The sequence below is a fragment of the Centroberyx affinis genome, unplaced genomic scaffold, assembly GCF_046629955.1.
Source record: "Centroberyx affinis isolate AG114_WGS23_722 - 3 ecotype Tasmania unplaced genomic scaffold, CSIRO-AGI_Caff_v1 ptg001528l_1, whole genome shotgun sequence".
Lineage (NCBI taxonomy): Eukaryota > Metazoa > Chordata > Actinopteri > Beryciformes > Berycidae > Centroberyx > Centroberyx affinis.
In genome coordinates this window covers 234,146-255,645 of record NW_027279988.1, presented here as the reverse complement: position 1 = coordinate 255,645, position 21,500 = coordinate 234,146, and the positions used below count along the sequence as shown (strand labels likewise).

Genomic DNA, 21,500 nt, shown 5'->3' with positions numbered 1-21,500 from the left:
TCCAGCTGAATTGAGGCAGTCAGTAGGGAGAAGCCCCCCTCTTCCAGTAGACACACAGGACTCCATTGAACAATAGAGCTGTGCCAATGGGCCCGAGGCTAGTCAGACAACCCCTTGTTCAGGGTCACACTGTGTTCGTCCCGCAGTCCTCCATGACTAATTAACTTACAGGGAAGTGTCGTTAGGACATCTGATGATGCATCCATCACAGGCACAGCCTTGGAATCTACATTCGTGAAAGGTGCATTTCTGGCAACCTGCCATGTAGATGCATTCAAAAAGACATACAGAAGAAAGAGGGAAATCGCGGTGGAGCCACCACACGTACTGCTGAGCACAGCCTGCTCAGGCACAACAGGGCTGAACTGCTGGGTTTGGTGGGAAAATATTTGCAAGCTGTAACATGGTTATGTGAAAATTGAGAAACCAGCAGCATGGAGAGCTAGCCATTTTAAAGAATGGACTATTATTAGCAATCATTTTAATCTTGTGACCTACACAGTAGGTGGCAATGTTGATCAAAAATGTAGCAAGAGTACTAATAAAGTGATGGCATTCATTTGTTGTGGAGGAGCGTTTGGAGGGTAAAAATGTGGCAAGTGCAGCCACAGAAATCCACCATGTCTTATCTGTACTGATAATATGCTGCAAGTTTTATCTGATGAGGCAAAGCTCAGAAAGAAAAAAAGATGCCCACAGTGATAACAAGAACAGGTTTTTATTATTATTTTGTAATACCATATATAATGCAATTGCATATCTTTGGCGAAAATAAATCTTATAAACATTTTATCAACAGAGGTTAGCATACAAAAAACAAAAGGTGTGTCTGTCTAACAGACATGGCAGACGACTGACACAAACTGATACTGGGTTGGCAGCTTTACTTAGTCAAATGCAACAAAATGTTCATCATAACCATAATAGTTGCAACAGAATTTTGTAAAATCACATAATCAATATTCAATAACAGCTGTCAAGCAATGAAGCAATTGTATGCAGCTTTTCGGGTTGTATAAGTCCCAGGACCCCATAACTATAAAGGTAGCTCATCCACAGATCAACATCGACTCTGAGTCTGAATCAACGTCACTTTGAGACAAACAGAACCTTTCTTTTGCAAGTGCTACAGAAAGAACGAGTAAGATTTTCCTCTAGAAGTCTCTCCATAATTCCTCACCAGTCCTCCCTACACTCTAACGTAGGTCTGAAACTACACAGCAGCAGCCTGGGGGACTAAGTTAGTCTTTTCCAGTTTCCAAAAGGTGTTGAAAACAATTTTTAACACCACACAGCAATACCTGGAAGCATGAGTTATCAGTGGCAGTGAGTGTAACATTTCTTTTAGATAATGATCCTAATGTGTGATGAGGTTGACAGTGAATTTCAAATTTGTGACTACTAATATTTTGACTTAGTCAAAATATCTAAATATAAACCATACTTCAGATAAATGTAAAAATGATTAAATCAACTTCAAAGAAGTTCTACATGGGGAATGTCTTGTTTATCTGAAATGTCTACCCCTGCTGTACATCAATTTTGGCAACAAAAGGTTTCAGGATCAATACGTTAATCAATTGTCTTGTATCCAGTCTAACAAAAAGCAAAACAAAACATCAAGAAAACCTGGCAGTCATGGTTAAATTGAAAACACCCGCTCTAAAGACAATAGACATTGGCAAAATACTTAATCACTATAAAACAGTGAAAGAAAAAGGTGTATTGCTGTAAAATAAAATGAGAAGAAAAATAAAACACTTATCAGGAGGATTTCACAGAGGGAAAAAAAGTAAATGTGCCTAGTGAGAAGTCATTCATTTCGAATGACCAATATTTGATAGAGTATGCATTCAATAATCCCATAAATTAACGTCATAAATAAGGTGATGATTAATGAACAAAAATTTGTTCTTTCTTTCACAGCTAAACAAGACCAGTGTATGCAAATATTATTTCTGAGAACTGCAGCTTACTTCTGAGAACAGCTCCCACTCTAAAGCAACAAAAATAAACCAAACGATTGGTTAAGTCACTATACTGGTCAGAGTCTTCTCCCATTTCCTGTTAGAATGATTCAGAAAACTAGGGCACTGTTACTCTAAATCACATAACTACATTGTGGAAACAGGGGAACATGGTGACCGTGGCCTTTGCAGTTTCACATCAGTGGCACAAGAAAATGTTTGGCACTGGCCATGCAAGCTATACTAACAGTTGTTGCGACACAACATGTGATCTAGTCTAACATTTTTCCATGTGAGAAGAATTTATATACTTTTTTGGGGTTTTTTGAGTTTGTTACCATTGTGCACTTTCATGCTTGCTTGTATTGTATGCTGCTTGTTGGCAGCCTTTATAAAAGCTCAAATGAGGACTGTGGCCTTTTACATAAGTCACTTGCAACTTCCCCTCACTGAACTGCATGCAATCAACTGACAATAAACAGCCCATTTCACAGCTTGAGAAGAGAGTGTGCACTTCCTTATTTTGTTCTACGAGAAAGAACAAGGAGGAGACAACGCTGGCCAGTCAGAACCAGGGGTACAAAAGTGCAGCACAAGTCTGCAACATCTCGCCTGCGAGCGACTGCACAGGTGCACTGTACATGCAAATTCCAGTTCTCTCTGGCCATTACTACATCGTCCCCTCCTCATTATTCACACTCGAATCTGCCCTCTACATTTCCTTTATTTGCAACAAAACAGACACACTCTTCCTCTAAGTAGTGAATTAACTTGGCCACAAGATCAGCCAACAGAAAATTAGCTGTATAATTTTGTAATATTTCTACGTATATGGTTCAAAAACCAAGGAGAACACACAGGGGGTATAATCAAACTACAAACCCAAATGATGGGGCCAGAAGCTGTGGTACTTTACTGTTGTCTCTGCTCCTGCTCTTGACTATTAACTATCTGTGCTCACAAGGAGGCAAGCATCAAAGCAACCCTACCCTCTCTTATAACCAATGTAAAGTGAAGCTGTAGCAAGGAGGAGTTGGGTCTTTCATTACACCAATCATATTCACTCGAGCAGTAGGACTACTTTGTCAGTGAGATTTCGATCGAAACAGTGGCAGTTAGTTTGACCATCTCAAACACTTTTCTGTCACAGCCATCATCTAAGTCTTGGGCTCAAGTCAACATGCACCTCGTCTCACATGTATGATACACACACACACAAATCTATGAGTAACCTATGCTAGCACACGGTCAACATCTGCCATTAGGTCAGATTAGTTGCTTCACTTTGCATAGGTTGTGCGCAGAAACATGAATACAATACATGTGATGTGTGTTTGCACATTAGACGTCAAAAACATACTGATGAATGAAAGGGACAGGATGAAGAGTGAGTTTGCAAAAAATGGAATAGCTTTCCTTTGTATAGCACTGGAATGGCCTCACAAAACCTAGCAAAAGTAGTATAGCTAACTTTGCAACTAAATTTGGCAGTGGCAGAATAGGCTAACACTATTTCCACATCTTGCTAATCCTGAAATAGAGCCAGAGCTCATGTGTAATAAGTTTAGCTGATAACAAGATCATAATACTACTCCATTCATTCTCTTAATTGTAAAGTTTAACCAGCGTACTCAACTCTGAAAAATACCACCATTAAATAACGTCAAAAAGTTAAGGTTGTGGATTAATTATTGCATCTCTCTTTAAAAGAAGATTTGTAGACCAAGAATTCCTTTCAAAACAGTGGCTTTTTTCTTCAGCACAAAAAGGAGAAATTGATTACACCAGGAGGTTAGATTTTGTTTGTTACAAACATGCACTCATTCGCTTCATAAATAGATTCACTTGGAAGAGGATACAGGTTTGAGGAGGAAGCATGCAACGCTTTGAGTTATAAAACCTTCAGCTTTTCCCATTTTGTCTCTCAGAGAAAAACCCTTGAATCACAATCATCTAATCCAACAGAAGCAGGCAGGTCATTTTGGATAGGTATTATGATGTTTCTCCATTGCCCAAACACCCACCCCAGCAGTTACCCCCGAGTTACAAAAGTCTCTATATGGCTTTGTTCTCCTGTGTGAACGATACTATTGCCATTTGTTTTGTTGGACAGGAATATCCCAAACAAAAAAGGCTCAAAATGGCCAATCAGCGATCAGATAAGGAGAAGGAGGCACACCGGGACACACGATCAGGGGTCAGAGGTTAGGGTTCACAGGGTCAGGAGTCTGATGGGAAAAAGAAATCTTCATTTCCTGTTCAGTTTTGTGCTCTTAACAGTGCGTTTTGAGCCCTCCGTGCAGCTGCGTATACCGGCGAGGTGCAGCAGAGAGCCAGCTGCTTCCTTCAGCTCCTCGTCCAGCTCCGGCTTGGCCTCGCGTCGCGCCCTCTTGCCCGCGGGCCACTTAATGGAGGGCGCGCGTCGCGAAGTGTGGTGGCCGCCCCTCTCGTCCCAGAGATCGGAGTCCTCGTCGCTGTGGAAGCCCTCACTGCCGGCGCGGCGGGTCTGCCCACGGTCGCAGCCTCCCTCGTCCAGGGAGGAAAGAGAAGAGGAGGAGGAGCGGGAGGAGCAACGCTGCAGGGCCATGCTGCTGTAGTTGTGGTCCTGCTTTGGATCACTGCTCACCAGGACAGCGTCGGGTCGGGACAGGTCCAGAGGACTATCAGAATCGCCTACAGAGAGCAGGGGATGCAAAGAGGAATGAGATAAATATTCAAAAGCAAGAAGAAATTTGAAGGGCTTCTGTAGTCCTCTTTAAATAAATTAAGTGTAGGCAACAGAGTGTGTTTTGACAATAACAGCAGTTAAGTTTCATAAAAATTCATAACAGCAACAGCACGAGAGTCTTACTTAATCAACACATTTAAAACACGGGAAATGAAATGCTTCATCACTTCATTTCATTACTACTCTAAGCATACAATATGTACTAAAATTGTGGCTACAGGAAAAAGAGTTCCCAAGACCTTCACACTAGTGTTGTTTGAAAACCGTCTTTGACAAGAAGCAAAAATGCATGCTTTAAAAGAAAATAAGGTGAGGGACATGGCACAAATTAAACAGCACACAAAATAACAGAAGATTTAAGCAGTGGTGGGGTAGTATGTGAGGAGACAGAGTAGGGAGGGAGGTGAAAGCATGGCTGGTTGTGGAGTCTCTTACATGGGTCGACATGGTGCCCGGGGGCAGAGTTTAAGAGCATCATGGCAGTGGCAGCATCAATGTCAGACTCTGGAAGAGGAGAGAACATGCTTGATGGTCAGTCCTGACTGAGGTGTGAAAGCAGGGCAGGGACGCCTCTCTAGGAGGAGGAAGGGGTTGTTCCAATGTTTTTTTTTAGCACAGAAACACTGTGACCCCACTAACACTTACTCAACGGATTGGATTATGCAGAGGGAAAGATTCACCGAAACAAATCAGAGGATAAAATCAAGCTATAGATATTTACAGTGCATCCAATCTTTTCAGATCTAACAAAGTGTCTAAAAGCCCCGTAGCTCACTTCTGGGGCTCTAAATTATTAATGATTACAGTGAGACTGAGTGCTCCACACTCAGCATCAGCAGAACCTCTGCCTGTCGTCAAGGTTACAAAACCAGGAGGCTAAGGGGGAGCGAGGGGGCTGAGACATAGACTGGGAGCTCTCGACATTATGGTCTACATGAGGCTTCGATGGCTTGAAAGCATCAAGGCAAACCAAGTGTTGAGGATTAAAGCGTAGTGATGCTGAATGTCCTGTGACTGAAATGTGCAACAGCAACATAATCAAAATACCGCACAAACAGAAGCTAAAATTGCACCGATTGGATTTTCTAAGCATCTGAAGGTTCGTATTGGGCAGGCATCTTTTATATGATGTACCTGAACTTTAAAAGAAGCTTCTTGTTCATTTTTTCCAAGAAGACACAAAAGAAGGAGTGAGACAGGTAGATTGCTTTGGTCTCACCTTTGAATGAACAGCCTTGCAGGAAGAGGTGGCGAGGGGGTGAGGAGGCACTGCAGCGGGCAAACAAAGGACATGAAGGATCAGCTTTTGAGTATGCAAAGGAGCAGCAAAGAAAAGACACAATTGTGGTCCTGAAAACCTCTCAATCATATCAGAGTTCAAAGAAATATAGAATATAAACTTGCTAAGGTGCTCATCTTCACTAACTATACCAAGTCAAAATCCCTCACACATCAAATCTTGGTGAACAAAGGTGATTCGGATTTGTTAGACATTTTCATACAAATTTTGGTAACATCAACTGATAATTTCCTACTGTATCAAAGCCAATACTCAGTGGTAAAAAAGGTCCACCTGGGTGGGGAGGCGGGTGGTGTGCAGAAGGCATGTGCGGCAGGGAAGTGTTGCTTCCTAAGGGCTTGGATCAGGTTGGGACGGTACTCAGGGTCAACACACCAGAGAGAACCTTTTCCATTGGCCTGCAGTAAAGAGAAGGCACAGTCAAACTTCTCACCCCACGTGAGACAAAATGGAAAGTGAGGAGCCTGTGGCTACAAACAGTTACAGGAATTTGTATTTAAATCCAAGTCTTGATATTATTGACTGAGTCCTGTGGATTCAACAAATTTGATATAGTACAATACAGACTGCACTGAAAGCATGCTGTTCTGTCAAATTCAATTACATAAAATCTCATTTTGCTTGAATGGCACACAGTTTAAGGCACATTTTCTTTGAATAACCCTGGGAAATCAACAAAATAGTGTAAAATAGCATACACAATACTAGAAATTCCTTCAGAGTCATTAACAGGCTCAGCAAAAGGAGGCAACAATCGCTCTAGGGCAGCATCTGAGGAATGAGTTTGTCTGTTGGTGAGCGTACGGAGTGTGCAAACTGTCGCCTTATCTCATGGCGGTGTATTCTTACCCAGTCTGGGAGGAGGGAGGGAGGAGGGAGGGAGAGAGGGGAGGGAGGGAGGGAGGAGAATAACCTTGACTCAGATTACCAACCAGCTCCGATGCAGGAAGAAGGAAATGTCACCATGGCAACGGAAACCACCAGGCAGTGTCATGTGAAACTGGTGCTGGTCTCTCAGCAGACGAAGAGCTCACGCTGTGCACCTGCGTGCTGCGCGGCCTGCACCGCACCGTGTTGCTAACCACCATCCCCTCCCATGGTGGGAAAATATCAGCTCTCAGCCGGGCACAGTCTTGGCACCACGGGCTCTACCAGCCACAACTCAGCCCTCATACTGAAGCTCATAATGGCAACCAACATGTCACTCCATGGATCGGTGTAGTCAGGTGCATCGTGCACATAAAGTTGCGTATTCGAATCCGCCTCATGACTTCACATCATCCCTGTCTGTCCTTCCTTTTCTGCCACTCTCGAAAAAGTAAGTAACAAATGCAAACTATACTGCATTTGATATTAAGAAAAAAAACTTACAACATATCACTAGTTACATGTTCAACACCTCAGCCCTGTTGTAGTCAATAATGGTCTCATAAGAGAGCTACCTTTTTAATTTCTGTACCTCTTCTGTTCCCAACCATATATTTTTTCAAATATGAAGGGTGGAAAAGCCAACATGGCTACACACTCATTTCCTATTAATTTCACAAGCATGTTTAGAAATTTGTGCAGGATATGCACAATGCACAAGCATTTGTCATGCACGTATGAGACAACTTCTGCATTTTTTCCTCAATGTGCATATGTAGGAATTCAACAGAAATGAGCATGGGTGACAAACAGCTCTGTGCCAGGACAGGCTGACGGAGCAGCTTCCTACCCACTCGTCTCTACACTTTTGGTCATGTTTGCTGCCCTCTCAGTTTGACGATGAGGTTTCCAACTGTGGGCTGCTTCTCTCCCTGGTGAAACAGTTGCACTACCTTGTTGTGCTTGGAGAGATAAAGTCCTATCTGAGTGTGCTGTGTTTGCATTTCCTCTGAAGGAGTATCTGTGACCTTGACTGGATTCCACCCTTATCGCAGCAGAGTCAGAGGTCCCTGCGGCTGTGTTACAGTCCCAGACACTGTCACATGAGCCACACTGCAGCTCTCTACTGCAACGCGCTGTTCACCAACAGTAATGTGCTTAACAAAGTAGACACGGTTTCAGACTACTCCTATTAGAACCCACTAAGTATTGAAGTTAAGTCAAACTTAAATACTGCAATTTTCCAGTGTTGCATGTGTGAAGTGTATGAAAGCCAAGAGTGAGTTTGCCAACCTACCTTTCCCAAGCTCCTTTCCACCTTGCGGAAGCATTTGTTCAGGGACAGGTTGTGACGCACTGAGTTTTTCCAGCCAGTGGGAGCATTGGAGAAATAGGGGAAGTGCTCAAGAATCCAGCCGTAGATCTCTTTGACTGGCAAAGACTTGCTGGGCGACTGCTCAATGGCCATATAGATGAGGAGAGAGAAAGAGAAAGGGGGCTTGGACTTCAATGAGTCCCGTTCTCTGCCTCTGCTGTGTGATGAAGATGAGGAGGAAGATGATGGGCCCTGGTTGGCCCCGTGGTCCCCCTCTATGTCAAAGAGGGGGCTGCCGCTGGGCTGAGCTTCAGGTCCCCCCAGAGTGAAGTTCTGGAGCAGGTTCTCATGAAGCCAGTTGAGGTTGGTCAGCTCCTCGTCCTCGGAGCCTCCGGTACGATCGACACTGGTGGCCAATGGACTGGATGCACACTCCGCCTCAGGCAGCGTTCCCGCACCACATGCACCTCTGAGCCCTGTCCGCTCCTCCTGCATACCCGGAATTTCCGTTTTCTTATCTGGCGACATCCCAATGATTGGACCCATTAAATCAAGGATGTCTAGAGAGAAAAAAAAGAACAAGAGGTCATTAATGTTAAATAGCTAACACAGAGAGGCTATACACAAGACTTGACAAAGCCACAGATTTTGATGGTGAGCCGATTTCAAAACATTGTTGGCAGTGTGAAATAACTGGATGCGACACGTTGGAATGATGTGCTCTTCGAAGCGCTGAACTTGTTTTCCTAAGTTTTCCCTGGGGGCACAACCCCTGTAGCTGTGCCTGTCTGCTTCCATTGCACTTCCTGGTTCTCTCTCACTGTCCCTCTCCTACACGCCTCGCAAGGACAGAGAGGCTCTCCGCTCTCCCCTCTTGACTCCAGCCAAGGACCTTCGAGGAGGTCCTCTCGAGCTACTGAACCGACTTAAGGCTCCACTCCTTGACGCCCACCTCATTTTAGACAAGACGCAGCTGCTTGTTATGTGTAAATGAGCATGAAACCATCCGAAAAAATCACGGCCAAAACTACAGCAATGAGTGGAGGGCCTCCATCTCACAGAGTGGATGGCTCTTAAACACAGATCTGCATTCAGCCAGGGGCAAGGCTCAACTTGTCACATGCCAGATGAAGTGGCGAGGAGAGGCTACAGACCTGGGTGTCGTCAGTCATTTAATAGCACTAGGAAATTCAACAATACCAGTAGACCTATATCATTGATAAGTGACTAGACTGCTTTTTGACGTGGGACACTGTTAAACCTTTAACTGGAACAAGTGTATAGAATGAGCACTGTCAGCATGCTATGTTGTACAACTACAAAAATGCCCAAAAGGGCAATGAATGCGATTATGGGTATGACAAGATGTGTCTCCGTATGAGGCACTTGTGCCTAGTACTGTTGGGTTATCCCAAAGCACCCATAGTCAGTCCAATTACCTCTTGTGTGTTTAAGCAAGACTGACCAACCCAAGTGTGCAGTCTGAGAAGTTTTCTTCAGAGTAGATAGGTAAGAATGAACAGGAGAAAAGAACAGACAGGCTAACTAACTCCCTGTTCATCAACATTTAGCTTAGTAACCAACTGCATCAACTACTTGTACTACTGCCCAGCGATGTGTACTTCAGACCTGGCACTTGGAAGCCACAGGCATGTGGCCTCTCCAACACTCACAGTATGCCATGCATCTCATTCTACTGGAGTACACTGGACCAACGCGCTACTGGTCACTCACTTCAGCTTCATAAGCACTGTATCCCCAGCTGTTCATACACACATAGCAATTGCATGTTGAATGTATACATGCAGAGTGATGTACACAGTCTACTGTGGTTTGTCTGTGTTTCTTCGGACTGTGTGTGTCTTGTTGTCCTTTGTACAAAGTGTGTAGTATAAGCAGTGTTAGCAATGTTAAATGGGGGCTGCTGCCAGTTTCTGAAAACTAAATTCCTGGCATCAAAACCTTTTGGATTGTCTTGTTCGAATGTCAGAAGAACAGGTCTCTGAAAATCAAGAACCTTCCCTTTAAAGTAAGCAGGTTTGCACACAATGATCCCATCTGGTTGTCTCATTGGAATTTAAAAAATTGACATGAACAGTTGAACTCAACTGTGTCTTCCCAGTAGTAGCCATTGTTTGACCACACTTTGAGCACCTTCCTTCTGCCTCAACAAACCGAAAATCCATGTTTTCCTTTGGTAAGGAACAAAATAATAAAATAAAAAACTACACTTAGCCTAATATCCGTTTATTTTTTCTGATTATGTTATACCTGTATCAATATTGTCAACACCTTAACTTACAATATATTTGAACATCAGATTGGCACAATAAATCTGAATGAGTTTGCAATGCCATAACAGGCAGGCTCTGGTCTCACACACTGGTCGATGAGGCCAAGAGCACAAAGAGATCACTCCTCGGCTCAGCTCACAACAAGCTTTAAGTCCTCGGTGTCACCATGACAACCATGCCGTCCCTTCAATTAAGAGCAGAAATCCGCCAAACAAGAGTCAATAAGAAAATAAGTAATCCATCCTGGCTTGCTCTGCCACAGACAACCACTGAGCAGCCACCCTGTAACGAAATGCTCCTCCTGTACTGTGTGCGGACACCAGATGCCACGGTCTGGGATGCTTTGGATCAGGACCGGGATGTAGTGGGGCTGGATGGTGGGGGAGAAAGGCACACAGGGTGGGGTGGAGAGGCATATTTTTTTCACTGCTGTGATAAGACAGGAATTGGGTCAAACTCTGGAGCGAGTTTGCAGAGTGAGTGAGACAGGAGAGGGAGTACAAACACACACACACACACACGTAGAACAGCTTCTCAGAGCCAGCCAGTGAGGATTGGAGGGAAAAAGGAGGCATTAGTGCATTAATAAAATGACCACTCAACTCTCAATGAGGGATAAACATATAGTGCAGACAAATCCCATTTTTGTTCAGAGCGATTTCTAAGGCCATCAACTCTTCAGCTTCGAATGCATACTTGTAGTGTATTTATGTTTAGTTTACTGTCATACAGCATGTGTTGTCTGCTCTATACATGGGGTCATGTTCGCTACATTTTGTCCTGAATCTAGTCTGTCAGTCCTGTATTATGTCTTGTAATGTGTCAGCAACAACTAAGTCAACTTAGTTGTACGCCCGTTGTACTTGGTGAGTTAAAATGATTCTGATCATCCACAAAAAAGAACACAGAGGGATCAGTCAAGGCCAAAGTCAGAGGAATGGGATAGGAGAGAGGAAGAGTGAACATAGGAAGAGACAAAACAATAGGGAAGTCCTTTTATGGAAGGAAAGAGAGCGAGAGAGAGAAAGAGAGCAAAAAAGAGAGAGAGAGAGAGAGTAAGTGAGAGAGAGACAGAGAGAGCAAGAGAAAGAGAAAGAGCAGAGACTGAATAGTGAGGTAGGCTATATGAGTTATCTTCAGTCTAGGATGAATCACAGCTCTCAGCAAAGTAGAGCAATCAGATATGTCAGGCAGCGAGAGAACTGCCCATTTGTGTTAAAAGAAAAGCTCCACTCAGAGCCCAAAACACAAATAGATATCCCTTGACATGACAGGTTCCTACTCCAGATGAATTTAGAATTAGAAAAGGAACAAGGCAGACAGACAGGTCTAGATTTTCAGAAGAAAACACCATTCACCAGCCCCCCCCCCCCCCCCAAAAAAAGACGCCAAATTTTAGCCATAATTAGGGGCAGAAGCATAAAAATGGTTAAGCTATGGCTAAGGCTATTTTAAAAAATGATAATGATAAAATGATAATTTTATGGCATTTCTGTGTTGTAAGACAGGTCACATTGCAGACGTTACATGGCAGGCAATCTAGTCACCTGAGCCACCAGTAAGCCCCATTTAGGCTCTTCTTTGTAACTGTCTAGATCCATGACTGCGTTACTCAATACTGATGACAAGCATTTACGTCACAGATTAAAGCACACCCCATGCCAGCACAGGTGTGGCAAAAAACACATTTGTTGCAGCACGTCTGCAAATACCCACTTGGTTCCCCTTTCTCCTTAAGCAAACCATGAATTGCCGTAACCTTGGTTCAGTTCTCTTGCTTGTAGTTCAGATCAAGTCTTGCCCTGGGCAAAGTGACAGACCACTGATTAACCTTAAGGCACCAGAGACGTTCACCTCAGTCCATCATCGCACCCCTGACCTCTCAGCTGGGGCCCCAGGGTGCTAGAGAGCACTTATCCTCCTCTGAGTAGCTCCTCCAGAACACTGTTATTTGAATATCAACAGAGGCAGGGTGGACAGGCGAAAATGCTGCCTCGCGTCCATCCAAACACAGGAAGTGTTTTACCATGATTGCGGTCGGTCAATTATCACTGCTGTTACGATTATCGCCGTTATCATTGCTCTTATAAAAAGGCATCAAAGCGAGAGGCGGCTGGGGATGCACTGGATAATGGGACACTAGTGTGTAAAGAGTGGAGGGGGAGAGGGAGCTAATGAGCTGGACTGGCCTGTTGACTGCAGCTCATCCTTGAAAATACACCAAAGCTGCACTGCTGCTGACCCAATGGCTCATCTGCAAGTTAAAATAGCCCAGCGCACCGCCAGCCCAATCATATTCATGTGCAAACAGGCAGGCGCTAACAGCAGGTGCCAAGGCACATTTTTTTCCCTTTCAAACTGCTCTTTTATCCTGTTAAGCACTTAGCCTATTCAAAAATACACAAAGACATATGGAGATAGCCTTTAGTGGCAAATCAAGCCGTTATATGTCAAATATGTAGGCTACATTGGAATGTGAAGGAGGTGATGGATAATAGCAGCACCAAATGATGAGGTCCTAGTTAAGATGTTTTCTGGGAGCACATTTCATGACCAGGACTCAGTTGCCACGGCAGCCAACGCTGTAAGGGAAGCAATTGTGCTCATGTCTGTGCATGAAGAGAGAGCCTAATGTGGGGAGATCAATACAGGCGGAAAGTGCTGAGGCCAGCAGTCTACCCCCATTCTCCACAAACCTGTCTGACAAAGAGCACTGGGAAAGGCCACAACCAACCTGGATGTCATGGCAGCGCTGAGTGAGTGCCATAAAGGAATGCTGCACAATGTCTGTATCTTACACCAAAAAGTTCTGTTTTGTAAGTAGAATCTTGTGTACAACTTACTCTGTTTATGTAAACAACAGCAGAACACGATTTGAGAACAAAACAAAGAACTCTAGAGACTGTCTAACTGCCAAGAGCTCATACACAGGTGTAGTCACGCCACACCCTCCTCTAAACCAGTTGACACAAACCAGTTACACCTCTGTAATAGATACACAAAGGTGTGTCACAAAACCCCATGGCAAGGGCTGTTATTTGAAACCCTAACTGATATTTAGGTGACTAGCCAGTCTGGGGTAGTCATTCACCTCTTTCTTACTCTCTCTGTGAGAAAAACAGAGAGAGAGAGAGAGAGAGAGAGAGAGAGAGAGAGAGAGAGAGAGAGAGAGAGAGAGAGAGAGAGAGAGAGAGAGAGAGAGAGAGAGAGAGAGAGAGAGAGAGAGAGAGAGAGAGAGAGAGAGAGAGAGAGAGAGAGAGAGAGAGAGAGAGAGAGATGCACACAGTTATATTATATATATATGTATATTGTTATACATATGTAATATGCTTTGGCAATACAAATGTGTACATTTTGTCATGCCAATAAAGCACCATTGAATTGAATTGAGAGAGAGAGAGGGAAGGTGGTGGTCCTTTTTTTTTTTTTTTTGGCATTTTTATGCTTTATTCGACAGAGTTAGTGAGAGAGACAGGAAGGCATGGGAGAGACAGGGAGTGGAGGACATGCAGCAAATGACCGCGGGCCGGATTTGAACCCGGGTCACTGCGGGAAGGACTGAGCCTTATGGTACGCACTCTACTCGGTGAGCCACCAGGGCACCCCAGAGTGGTGGTCCTTTATCCAATTTCCAAAAGACATCAGTTACTTTATGGGCCAATCAGGCTATTGCTCCAGCACAACCTCTAAATGGTACATTTTTCGAATAAAACTACTCGACGGATAAAAACGGATCTACTCAGCGCCCGAGGTGAAAGCAAACGAAAAAGCTCACACAAAGGCATTACAATTGGCCCCACATTCTCCTCATACAAAGGAGCAGTTGTTTTTGCTCTAGTCATGTTTCAGAAGTGCTCAGTATTCGCCTCACAGTTTCAAACAGAGGACCGGGAGGGAAGGAAACACCTCCTGCCTGTTGAGGAAGTTCATTTTCAGAAAACAAATTCAGACTTCACACAGAGACAGTTAGGCCTACTCTAGACCAACACAGCGGACTCGACCAGTGAGTAGACTAGCAGCAGCATTTGTTGAGGTAGCAGTATTTACTTTGCTGTTCATTTTATTGGTCAAGTCAACATGTAGCACAGAGTCAAATGGCACTTTTAGACAAGACATTTAGACCCCCACCAACTGCTCTCAAATGGTAAGTGGGGGTCAGTTCTTTCAGAGGTGAAGTTAATACAGCAGATTGAGGAATTACCTGATTTGGCACAAGTGGAAAGCCAAAATAAATAGAAATAGATTTTTAAGTGAGAATTGTTCTTTTGAGTGTGAGACCGTGATTAGGCTGTGATTACTTGCGCTCATGAAATCACTATGAAATAAGGGTAACTAGGTGTTCCTTTGTGTAGAGATGGCGCAGGCTCCTCACAGGATATAGGTTCTGATACTTGCAATGCTCATCACACGTCAATGAAGCTAACAGGCCTGATTAGGCCTCGTCTAAAAGGCAACCTATGAATTAACATTCCACCACCATGATGTGGTGAAGTTTTTAGTCTAGTCTTTTAGTCTACATTGACTTAACTGATGAATGTGTGTTAAGGTTACTTAACATCAACATCTCTTGATTTTCACCAAACACAAACACACACACACAGGACTGTGCTTGGATGGTCAAAAGAGGTGAAGGCCTTCCAAAGTACAGGCCAGCCATTAGCCAACTCTGAAACCTTATCTCATGGGGTCATGTGGTTAGTGTTTAATGTGCAAACACTCACCACTCACCATCACTCAACATGAGCAACGTGGCAGCAGTCTCATTTACTTTCAAAAACAGCAGTGATTACAAGATAATTTTCTTTAGACCTACTGTACATCATCTCAGTTATGCCCAATCACTTCATTTCTGGAGATACATTTGAATGTACCTTTAACATTTCAGTCTTAGTTTCAACATCAGTCCTTCCAAGAATTAGCAATTTTGCAAATACAAGATTTTGCAAGGGCTTGCAATTTTGACAAGCTCCTGTACATTGTGTCAACACAGAAATCACTGTAATGTTGTCTTTTGAAAACTCAGTTTTTACAAATCCCTGCACTTTTAACACACAACTTTCCAGAGAAGCCACAGCAAATTTCATGCATATTTAGTTGCAATAATCATAAGACAACTTGGTGAAACCCTGGAGGAACTGCAGCATGCGCTATCAGCCAATAATTTTATTTTACCCATCATAAAGAACAACAAGCATTTCCTATCCCAGCATTCCCTTACGTCTTCTGCTCCAGTAAACTGTGCTTCATACTTGCTTATGAATGGAATCACGGTAAGCATGGAACCCAGATGCATTACAACGAAAGCCTTACTACAATTTTTTGCTATGTGCCCATAAGTCACCATGGTGATCTGATGGCAATGCTGGACTTTTAAAAATAGCCAAGCTCTAGACATGCTCTAGTAAACTGGGCTCCATTTCTCATGGATGGAGTTGATTCAAGTACAGAGCCCAATTTAAAGAGCATGTCTGTCCGCTCTCACACCAAGGTGTATCAGTTTTATACTACAGATTTTCTATCTTCAATTTATGTTTCAATTTTACCAGAGAGCATTTTACCAGAGCACTTTCCTCCAGACAATTTTAGGTAAAAGCCCATGTGTGCTGTTCTAATGACTATGTTGTATTATATAGCAATGCTTTATCGTTTCAGTTCTGTGGTACCTGGCCTGGTAGTGGTTCCAAAGTCAAAATTTTGCTAAACTGACACATTCTAACAGATTCCCCATTCACCCCTGCCCTTGCTAAAAGATCCTGATCTCTTGCACACAAGCTGGTCAATAGCCTGTGTTGTTGTCGTTACACTGCCATCTCAATTAAATAAACCCTGTTAATTCAGGCAGGAGTGACTAGACAAAGGCCCATTGTGACACAGGACACAGCCGTGCTTCCCTCTTCCTCTCTCTCAATCAAGGAAACGGTCACATTAGCACTGGTTTCAATGAGGCGGGCTCTAATGGGGGCTGCGTCTTGAGTCCACGCCCTCAGAAATGAGACAGGCAGAGGGACAGTCAGGGGGTTAGAGGGGCAGGGGAAAGGGGAGGGGGGCTGTTCCCGATAGATTCAACGCATAACCGCTGTGACCAATCTAAACATGTAAAACAAGAAATGGAGTAGACTGACGGGCGCCACAACAGGAATACTCACGCTGCCCATGTGTTACTTCCGTAAATGGCATGGAAAAAAAAAGCAAGAAAAAACTGAGGCTCACACTCAAACATTCCCATCCAAACCATGTATTTGCAGATCGTTGGAGAACTAAATCTAAACCACTATTTTGCATTTTTGTTGGTGTGTCATGACATTAACTATATTAGGCTGTCCTCAGACTGTAAAATAGTGACAACTATTAACTTACGAAATGTTAACAGGCATAGAGACAGACTAATAGCAATGCTAGCCATTTAGTTCCGTCTGGCGATGCAAAATGATGTCCAAAATCACATGCATAAGAGCCATGACAAACTCATCATCCAAGCAGGACAGAATAAAATCTTCATGATTAGGGGCTGAAAAAAGGGAGGGGACACACGGGTGGCAACACACCTCTACAGAGAAGAACACATTTGCAACCCAAATTCAGAGCTACCACCTATATTTGATTAGTGCACTCTGAATGTCACGGAACCAAGACGACCGAGTCACTGCAGACTCCTGGGGATGTCCCTTCGTCTAGCAGGTTGTTCTGGGCAGAACAGGAACATGGCTGTGAGCAGGTGGTGAAAAATGTGTGCAGCCTCAGTCATTTAAGTCAACCATCACAAAACTGCGTTTGGTGCCTCAGAAGCAGTCAACTCCACAGGCAAGATAGGCCGACGTCAGCAGGCCGACGTCAGCAGTCAGAATTGGAGCCTTGATTGTTTATAGACTTCAGATGGATGCCTGATTGTTCAATTTAAGAACAGAGGCCATCATAAAAGATAGAAGCAGGTCTACACACTCTTTATAAATACAACAGATATCACAATGAGGACATAAGCCCGCTGTGAATACAAAACACAGAAGTTAGCCTACTGCTTGCACTACGCTTGTTTTCTTTCACTTCCTTGAAAATACAGACTATATTGCCTCATTTTTAATAGCATTTCAACTTTGTACATGTAAAACCATGACAATATGCACACAACAGCATAATTATGGAAATATGGTCACTGGCCCATCAACTTCCATATTCTGACATTCTATCCATCTGTTTCACCTCTTCAATTTACAGTGATAAAATGGCTGAACCAGCCCAAAAATTTAAAAGTCAATAAAATTACACTGTCACATGTGACTGAGTCATGGGACTTTCAGAGATCAGTAGGTTACAAAGCTATGAGTAGCAGGTTTTCTCTTTAGCCTATCCATGAGAAAACTCTACTGGTTTAGCAATCCCAAAGATTTCTGCCACATGGGTCGCTTTCTCAATGAAGTTAAAACCACGGTCACTCATACTTACAAAGAACACTGTGGCTTTGAGAGGACACAGCCTTTCATTACTCTGGGTCAGAGTACACAATTCTGTGATAAGGCTGATTACAGGGCAACAACACCATTTCTGAAGAGCAGCTTCTATGTCAAACTTGCTTTGACAGAGATAAAGCTACAAACCATTATTTGTCATGTTTTCCCTTTATTGAGATATTTAGTATCTAGAGCTGCAACGATTAATTGATTAGTTGTCAACTATTAAATTAATCGCCAACTATTTTGATAATCAATTAATCGATTTGAGTAATTTTTTAAAGAAAAATAAGTCGAAATTCTCTGATTCCAGCTCCTTAAATGTGAAAATCATTGGGTTGTGGACAAAACAAGACATTTGAGGACGTCATCTTGGGCTTTGGGAAACACTGATCGACATTTTTCACCATTTTCTGACATTTTATAGACCAAACAACTAATCGATTAATCGAAAAAATAATCGTCAGATTAATCGACAATGAAAATAATCGTTAGTTGCAGCCCTATTAGTATCCATGTCTATTCTATGACATATTTAATATATGACTGAACACCATTCTGGTATATCTGGTATATCTCAAACGTACCTTGGACACTTCACAAATACATTGGATACAAATGCTGTGCTGAATATGGTGGTCTTGTTTTGTTTTTGTCAGGTTGCTTCATTGTAATATCATACATCCTCTCAGGAAGATCTTCCTCTTCAGTCACTGGTAGAGAACAATGGAGCAACTTTTCAGAAAAGTCGCACCAGTAAGTTTAACAGGTTGTGGTGATGAAGTGTGGCGTTTTCGAGGGTTTTAGAGGTATCAGAGATGTATTTGATACACTGGAAGCCTATCACATCGCTCAACTGGTGTATAATAGACAGCAAATATCTCAATAATGTAAAAACAAACTGTATGAACACTGTATTGGTATGGTCAATACATGACCATGACTGAACATGTAATGTTACATAAGGCAATGTCACAATTAAATATTTTGAGACAAGGTTTCAAATAAGAACAAAAGGCATTGACTTTGATCTTATCTAATTAGTATGATTTAGCAAGCAGGCCAACAACACAGGGGTTTCTCCCAGGATTTTGTGACAAAATTATGCAGGGGCACTGCTGACAATACCAAATGATACTCTGCCTGATGTAATCAATTGTAACATTAACTGGTTGTAAATTTCACACAGTTGTGCAGAAATGAAACAAGGCTGACTAAATCAAAATAACATAAATAAAATATGTAATCTTACAGCAGCTGATTCACAAATAAGATATACAAGTTCCCATTTCAACCATCCTGCTCTGTGAGCGGCCCCATAAGAAAAGACCAGAATACCCACAAAGATTGAGCAGCTGGCTTTCTTTTTCACCTCTTAATGAAGTAGAAAAGGCCCTCAACACATGGAATAGTGTTCACTGCAAGTCAATCACTGAATTTAGTCTCATGCCAGCAATCTAAATAACCTTGTTATGGTGCACAATGGAAGATGACCCAACTCTGCTTGTGACAACATTTTAGCACCATGTGCTCAGAAAACCATTTCATGTCAGCAATAACAGCATCACTGGGTTATGAGGAGTCTTATTTATAGTAATGAATGTCAGTAAAGTAAGCATGCCCTAGTCTATTCTGGGAGGCAAAAATACTTACCCTTCAGAGGCCTCTGTACATTCAACCATGTACAGAGTTGGATACATGCTAAGACCACAAACAACAACAACAACAGATGGTTCCGACCTACAATATGGCCATGAATTTCTGGCAATATAATAATGGCAGATTGATCACTTCTGTTTTTTTTTTTCTTTAATCTCCTGTCGCCTTTGTTTTCCATTTGTCACTAGGGCTTAAATAACTGTCAGCCAGGAGAGAACAATTTCAGTCTACATGCATGTCATGACCTCGCAGCGGGAAAAACGAACTTTTCCATCACTTTTTCCAGATATGCACAAAAAACTCAAACTCAACAAAAAATATATATATATATTGAGGTTTGTCCAGTCTAGCACATATATACACCATCCACATGCGCAAATGAACAGGCAGAGAGAGTACAAGGGCAGGCAACTCCAGACAAATTAGGAATAATAGCCATTATGTGAAGACCTATTCAATAACAATATAGTTAAACCCAACTGGATTAAAGAGATTTTTTTTCCGACACTCAGACATTGTTTGTAGAGCATTCTGTATCTGGGACAATCTTGTGATAATCCATTACATCATGTGCTTAGCTAGCGAGTGCAGCCTCCTAGTCTCTGGTGCCGCCGATACACAACATGTAACTTTGGACTATTTATGGGTATGAGGGCAATATATGCGTCTTAACCCCACAGCAACCACATAAAACAATACATAACGTTATTCTGTAATATGACTTGATTTCGAGTTTACCGACGTCAGTTAAATTAAATTAAATACCACGGGTCGACACTCTTAGCCTGTGGAAAAGATAAACTGAAAGTGCTGTAAGCAAACAAGTTCCGGAACAAACCCGGCTTGTCTACGTGCTTGTCACATTTCGAATCGCACACAATGGAAATTGGATACAGCTTTGTAGCTAAAGCTAGATACATTGTGGCATTAATCACCACGGAGTTGGGGTATAGTCACACGCTCACAAAGCTCACAGCCACAAACAAAATGTTCAATACTAACTTACACGTAATGACGTCGACTATCGCACAACACTTCCTGACAAACAGGACTCGTTTCGAAGTATTTCTGCTTTGTTAATTAAATGTTGCTAGCTTAGCTCGACGACAGCAAGTTTACTAGACCAACCTTAGCTCACCCAGCCCGAATCATGAAGCAAAGTAGCTTTAGCTAGCAGTCGTCCGTTGGGTCAGTGGAGGTAAATCTACTGCTAGCGATAAATATACGTGTAAACTACCTAGGATATAGTGTTTCCATTTTGGTATTATAAAATCGCAAAGCTATAAATCTTCCACTCGATTGTTCAAGCTTCAAACCTAAAGAACATAACGAGAGAAGTAACGTTAGCTAGCTGGCCACATGCTGTCGCTTGATCTGCCATGCTGGCTGCTCTAAGCAAAGTCACTTGACCACATTTACTTTCCGCTTGTTCGAAACACACACCGCATTTTACCAACGTTAATAATTTACTAATAAATAAAACATGCTCTAATACTCACAATCATGCACGCCGTGCCTCAAAGCAGTATAGTTAAAGACAAAAGTGTGCGCAGTTTATTCAGATGTCTGTCTCACACAATGTCAGAGATCAGATCAGCAGCTGCTTCCTCCATACACGCAGCGCGCAGATCACAGCGCACGGCAACGCTACCAAACCCCTTGCCGTCTCCATGGCAACAAGCCCACTTCAGCCAATCAAAACCCCTCCCCTCCTATCTCCCCTGGCAACTGCCGCAGCGCAGGAGCTCCGCGAGCGCGCACGCCATCCTATTTTGCAACGTGCAATGTGCACTGCTTTCACTTTTTGTCACCAGCTGCTTGTAGCTAGAACAAGGAAATAGGTTGTGTAGTTTTTTTTTTAACAACTAAGCTTATTGAAAAGTAAATGATGCTTGGTGTGTAATAGTAATGGGATGCTTCATAAA

At 42.8% G+C, this 21,500-nt stretch overlaps 1 protein-coding gene across 2 annotated transcripts; it reads right to left on the bottom strand.

Moving 5' to 3' along the window:
* Positions 1 to 716: 716 nt before the first annotated feature.
* foxn2a (forkhead box N2a) lies at positions 717 to 21,186 on the bottom strand. Of its 2 annotated transcripts, none has more exons than XM_071527413.1 (6): positions 21,075 to 21,186; positions 8,160 to 8,737; positions 6,269 to 6,393; positions 5,915 to 5,964; positions 5,131 to 5,199; positions 717 to 4,640 (listed from the first exon to the last, which is right to left on the bottom strand). In XM_071527413.1, the coding sequence occupies exons 2-6, from the start codon at positions 8,721 to 8,723 to the stop codon at positions 4,216 to 4,218; spliced, it is 1,233 nt and encodes a 410-aa protein (XP_071383514.1). In that variant the 5' UTR covers positions 8,724 to 8,737; positions 21,075 to 21,186; the 3' UTR covers positions 717 to 4,215. The 2 variants fall into 2 exon arrangements, with proteins under 2 accessions (XP_071383514.1, XP_071383515.1); XM_071527414.1 differs by lacking the exon at positions 21,075 to 21,186 and adding an exon at positions 20,704 to 20,829.
* Between the last annotated feature and the right edge of the window lie 314 nt (positions 21,187 to 21,500).

Excerpts from the sequence above, each read along its gene's own strand:
- foxn2a (XM_071527413.1), bottom strand. The coding sequence starts at position 8,723 with ATGGGTCCAATCATTGGGATGTCGCCAGATAAGAAAACGGAAATTCCG. Across the intron at positions 5,965-6,268 it reads CCACCCGCCTCCCCACCCAG|TGCCTCCTCACCCCCTCGCC; the intron begins GTGGACCTTTTT and ends TGCCCGCTGCAG. Across the intron at positions 4,641-5,130 it reads CGGGCACCATGTCGACCCAT|GCGATTCTGATAGTCCTCTG; the intron begins GTAAGAGACTCC and ends TGCTCTCTGTAG.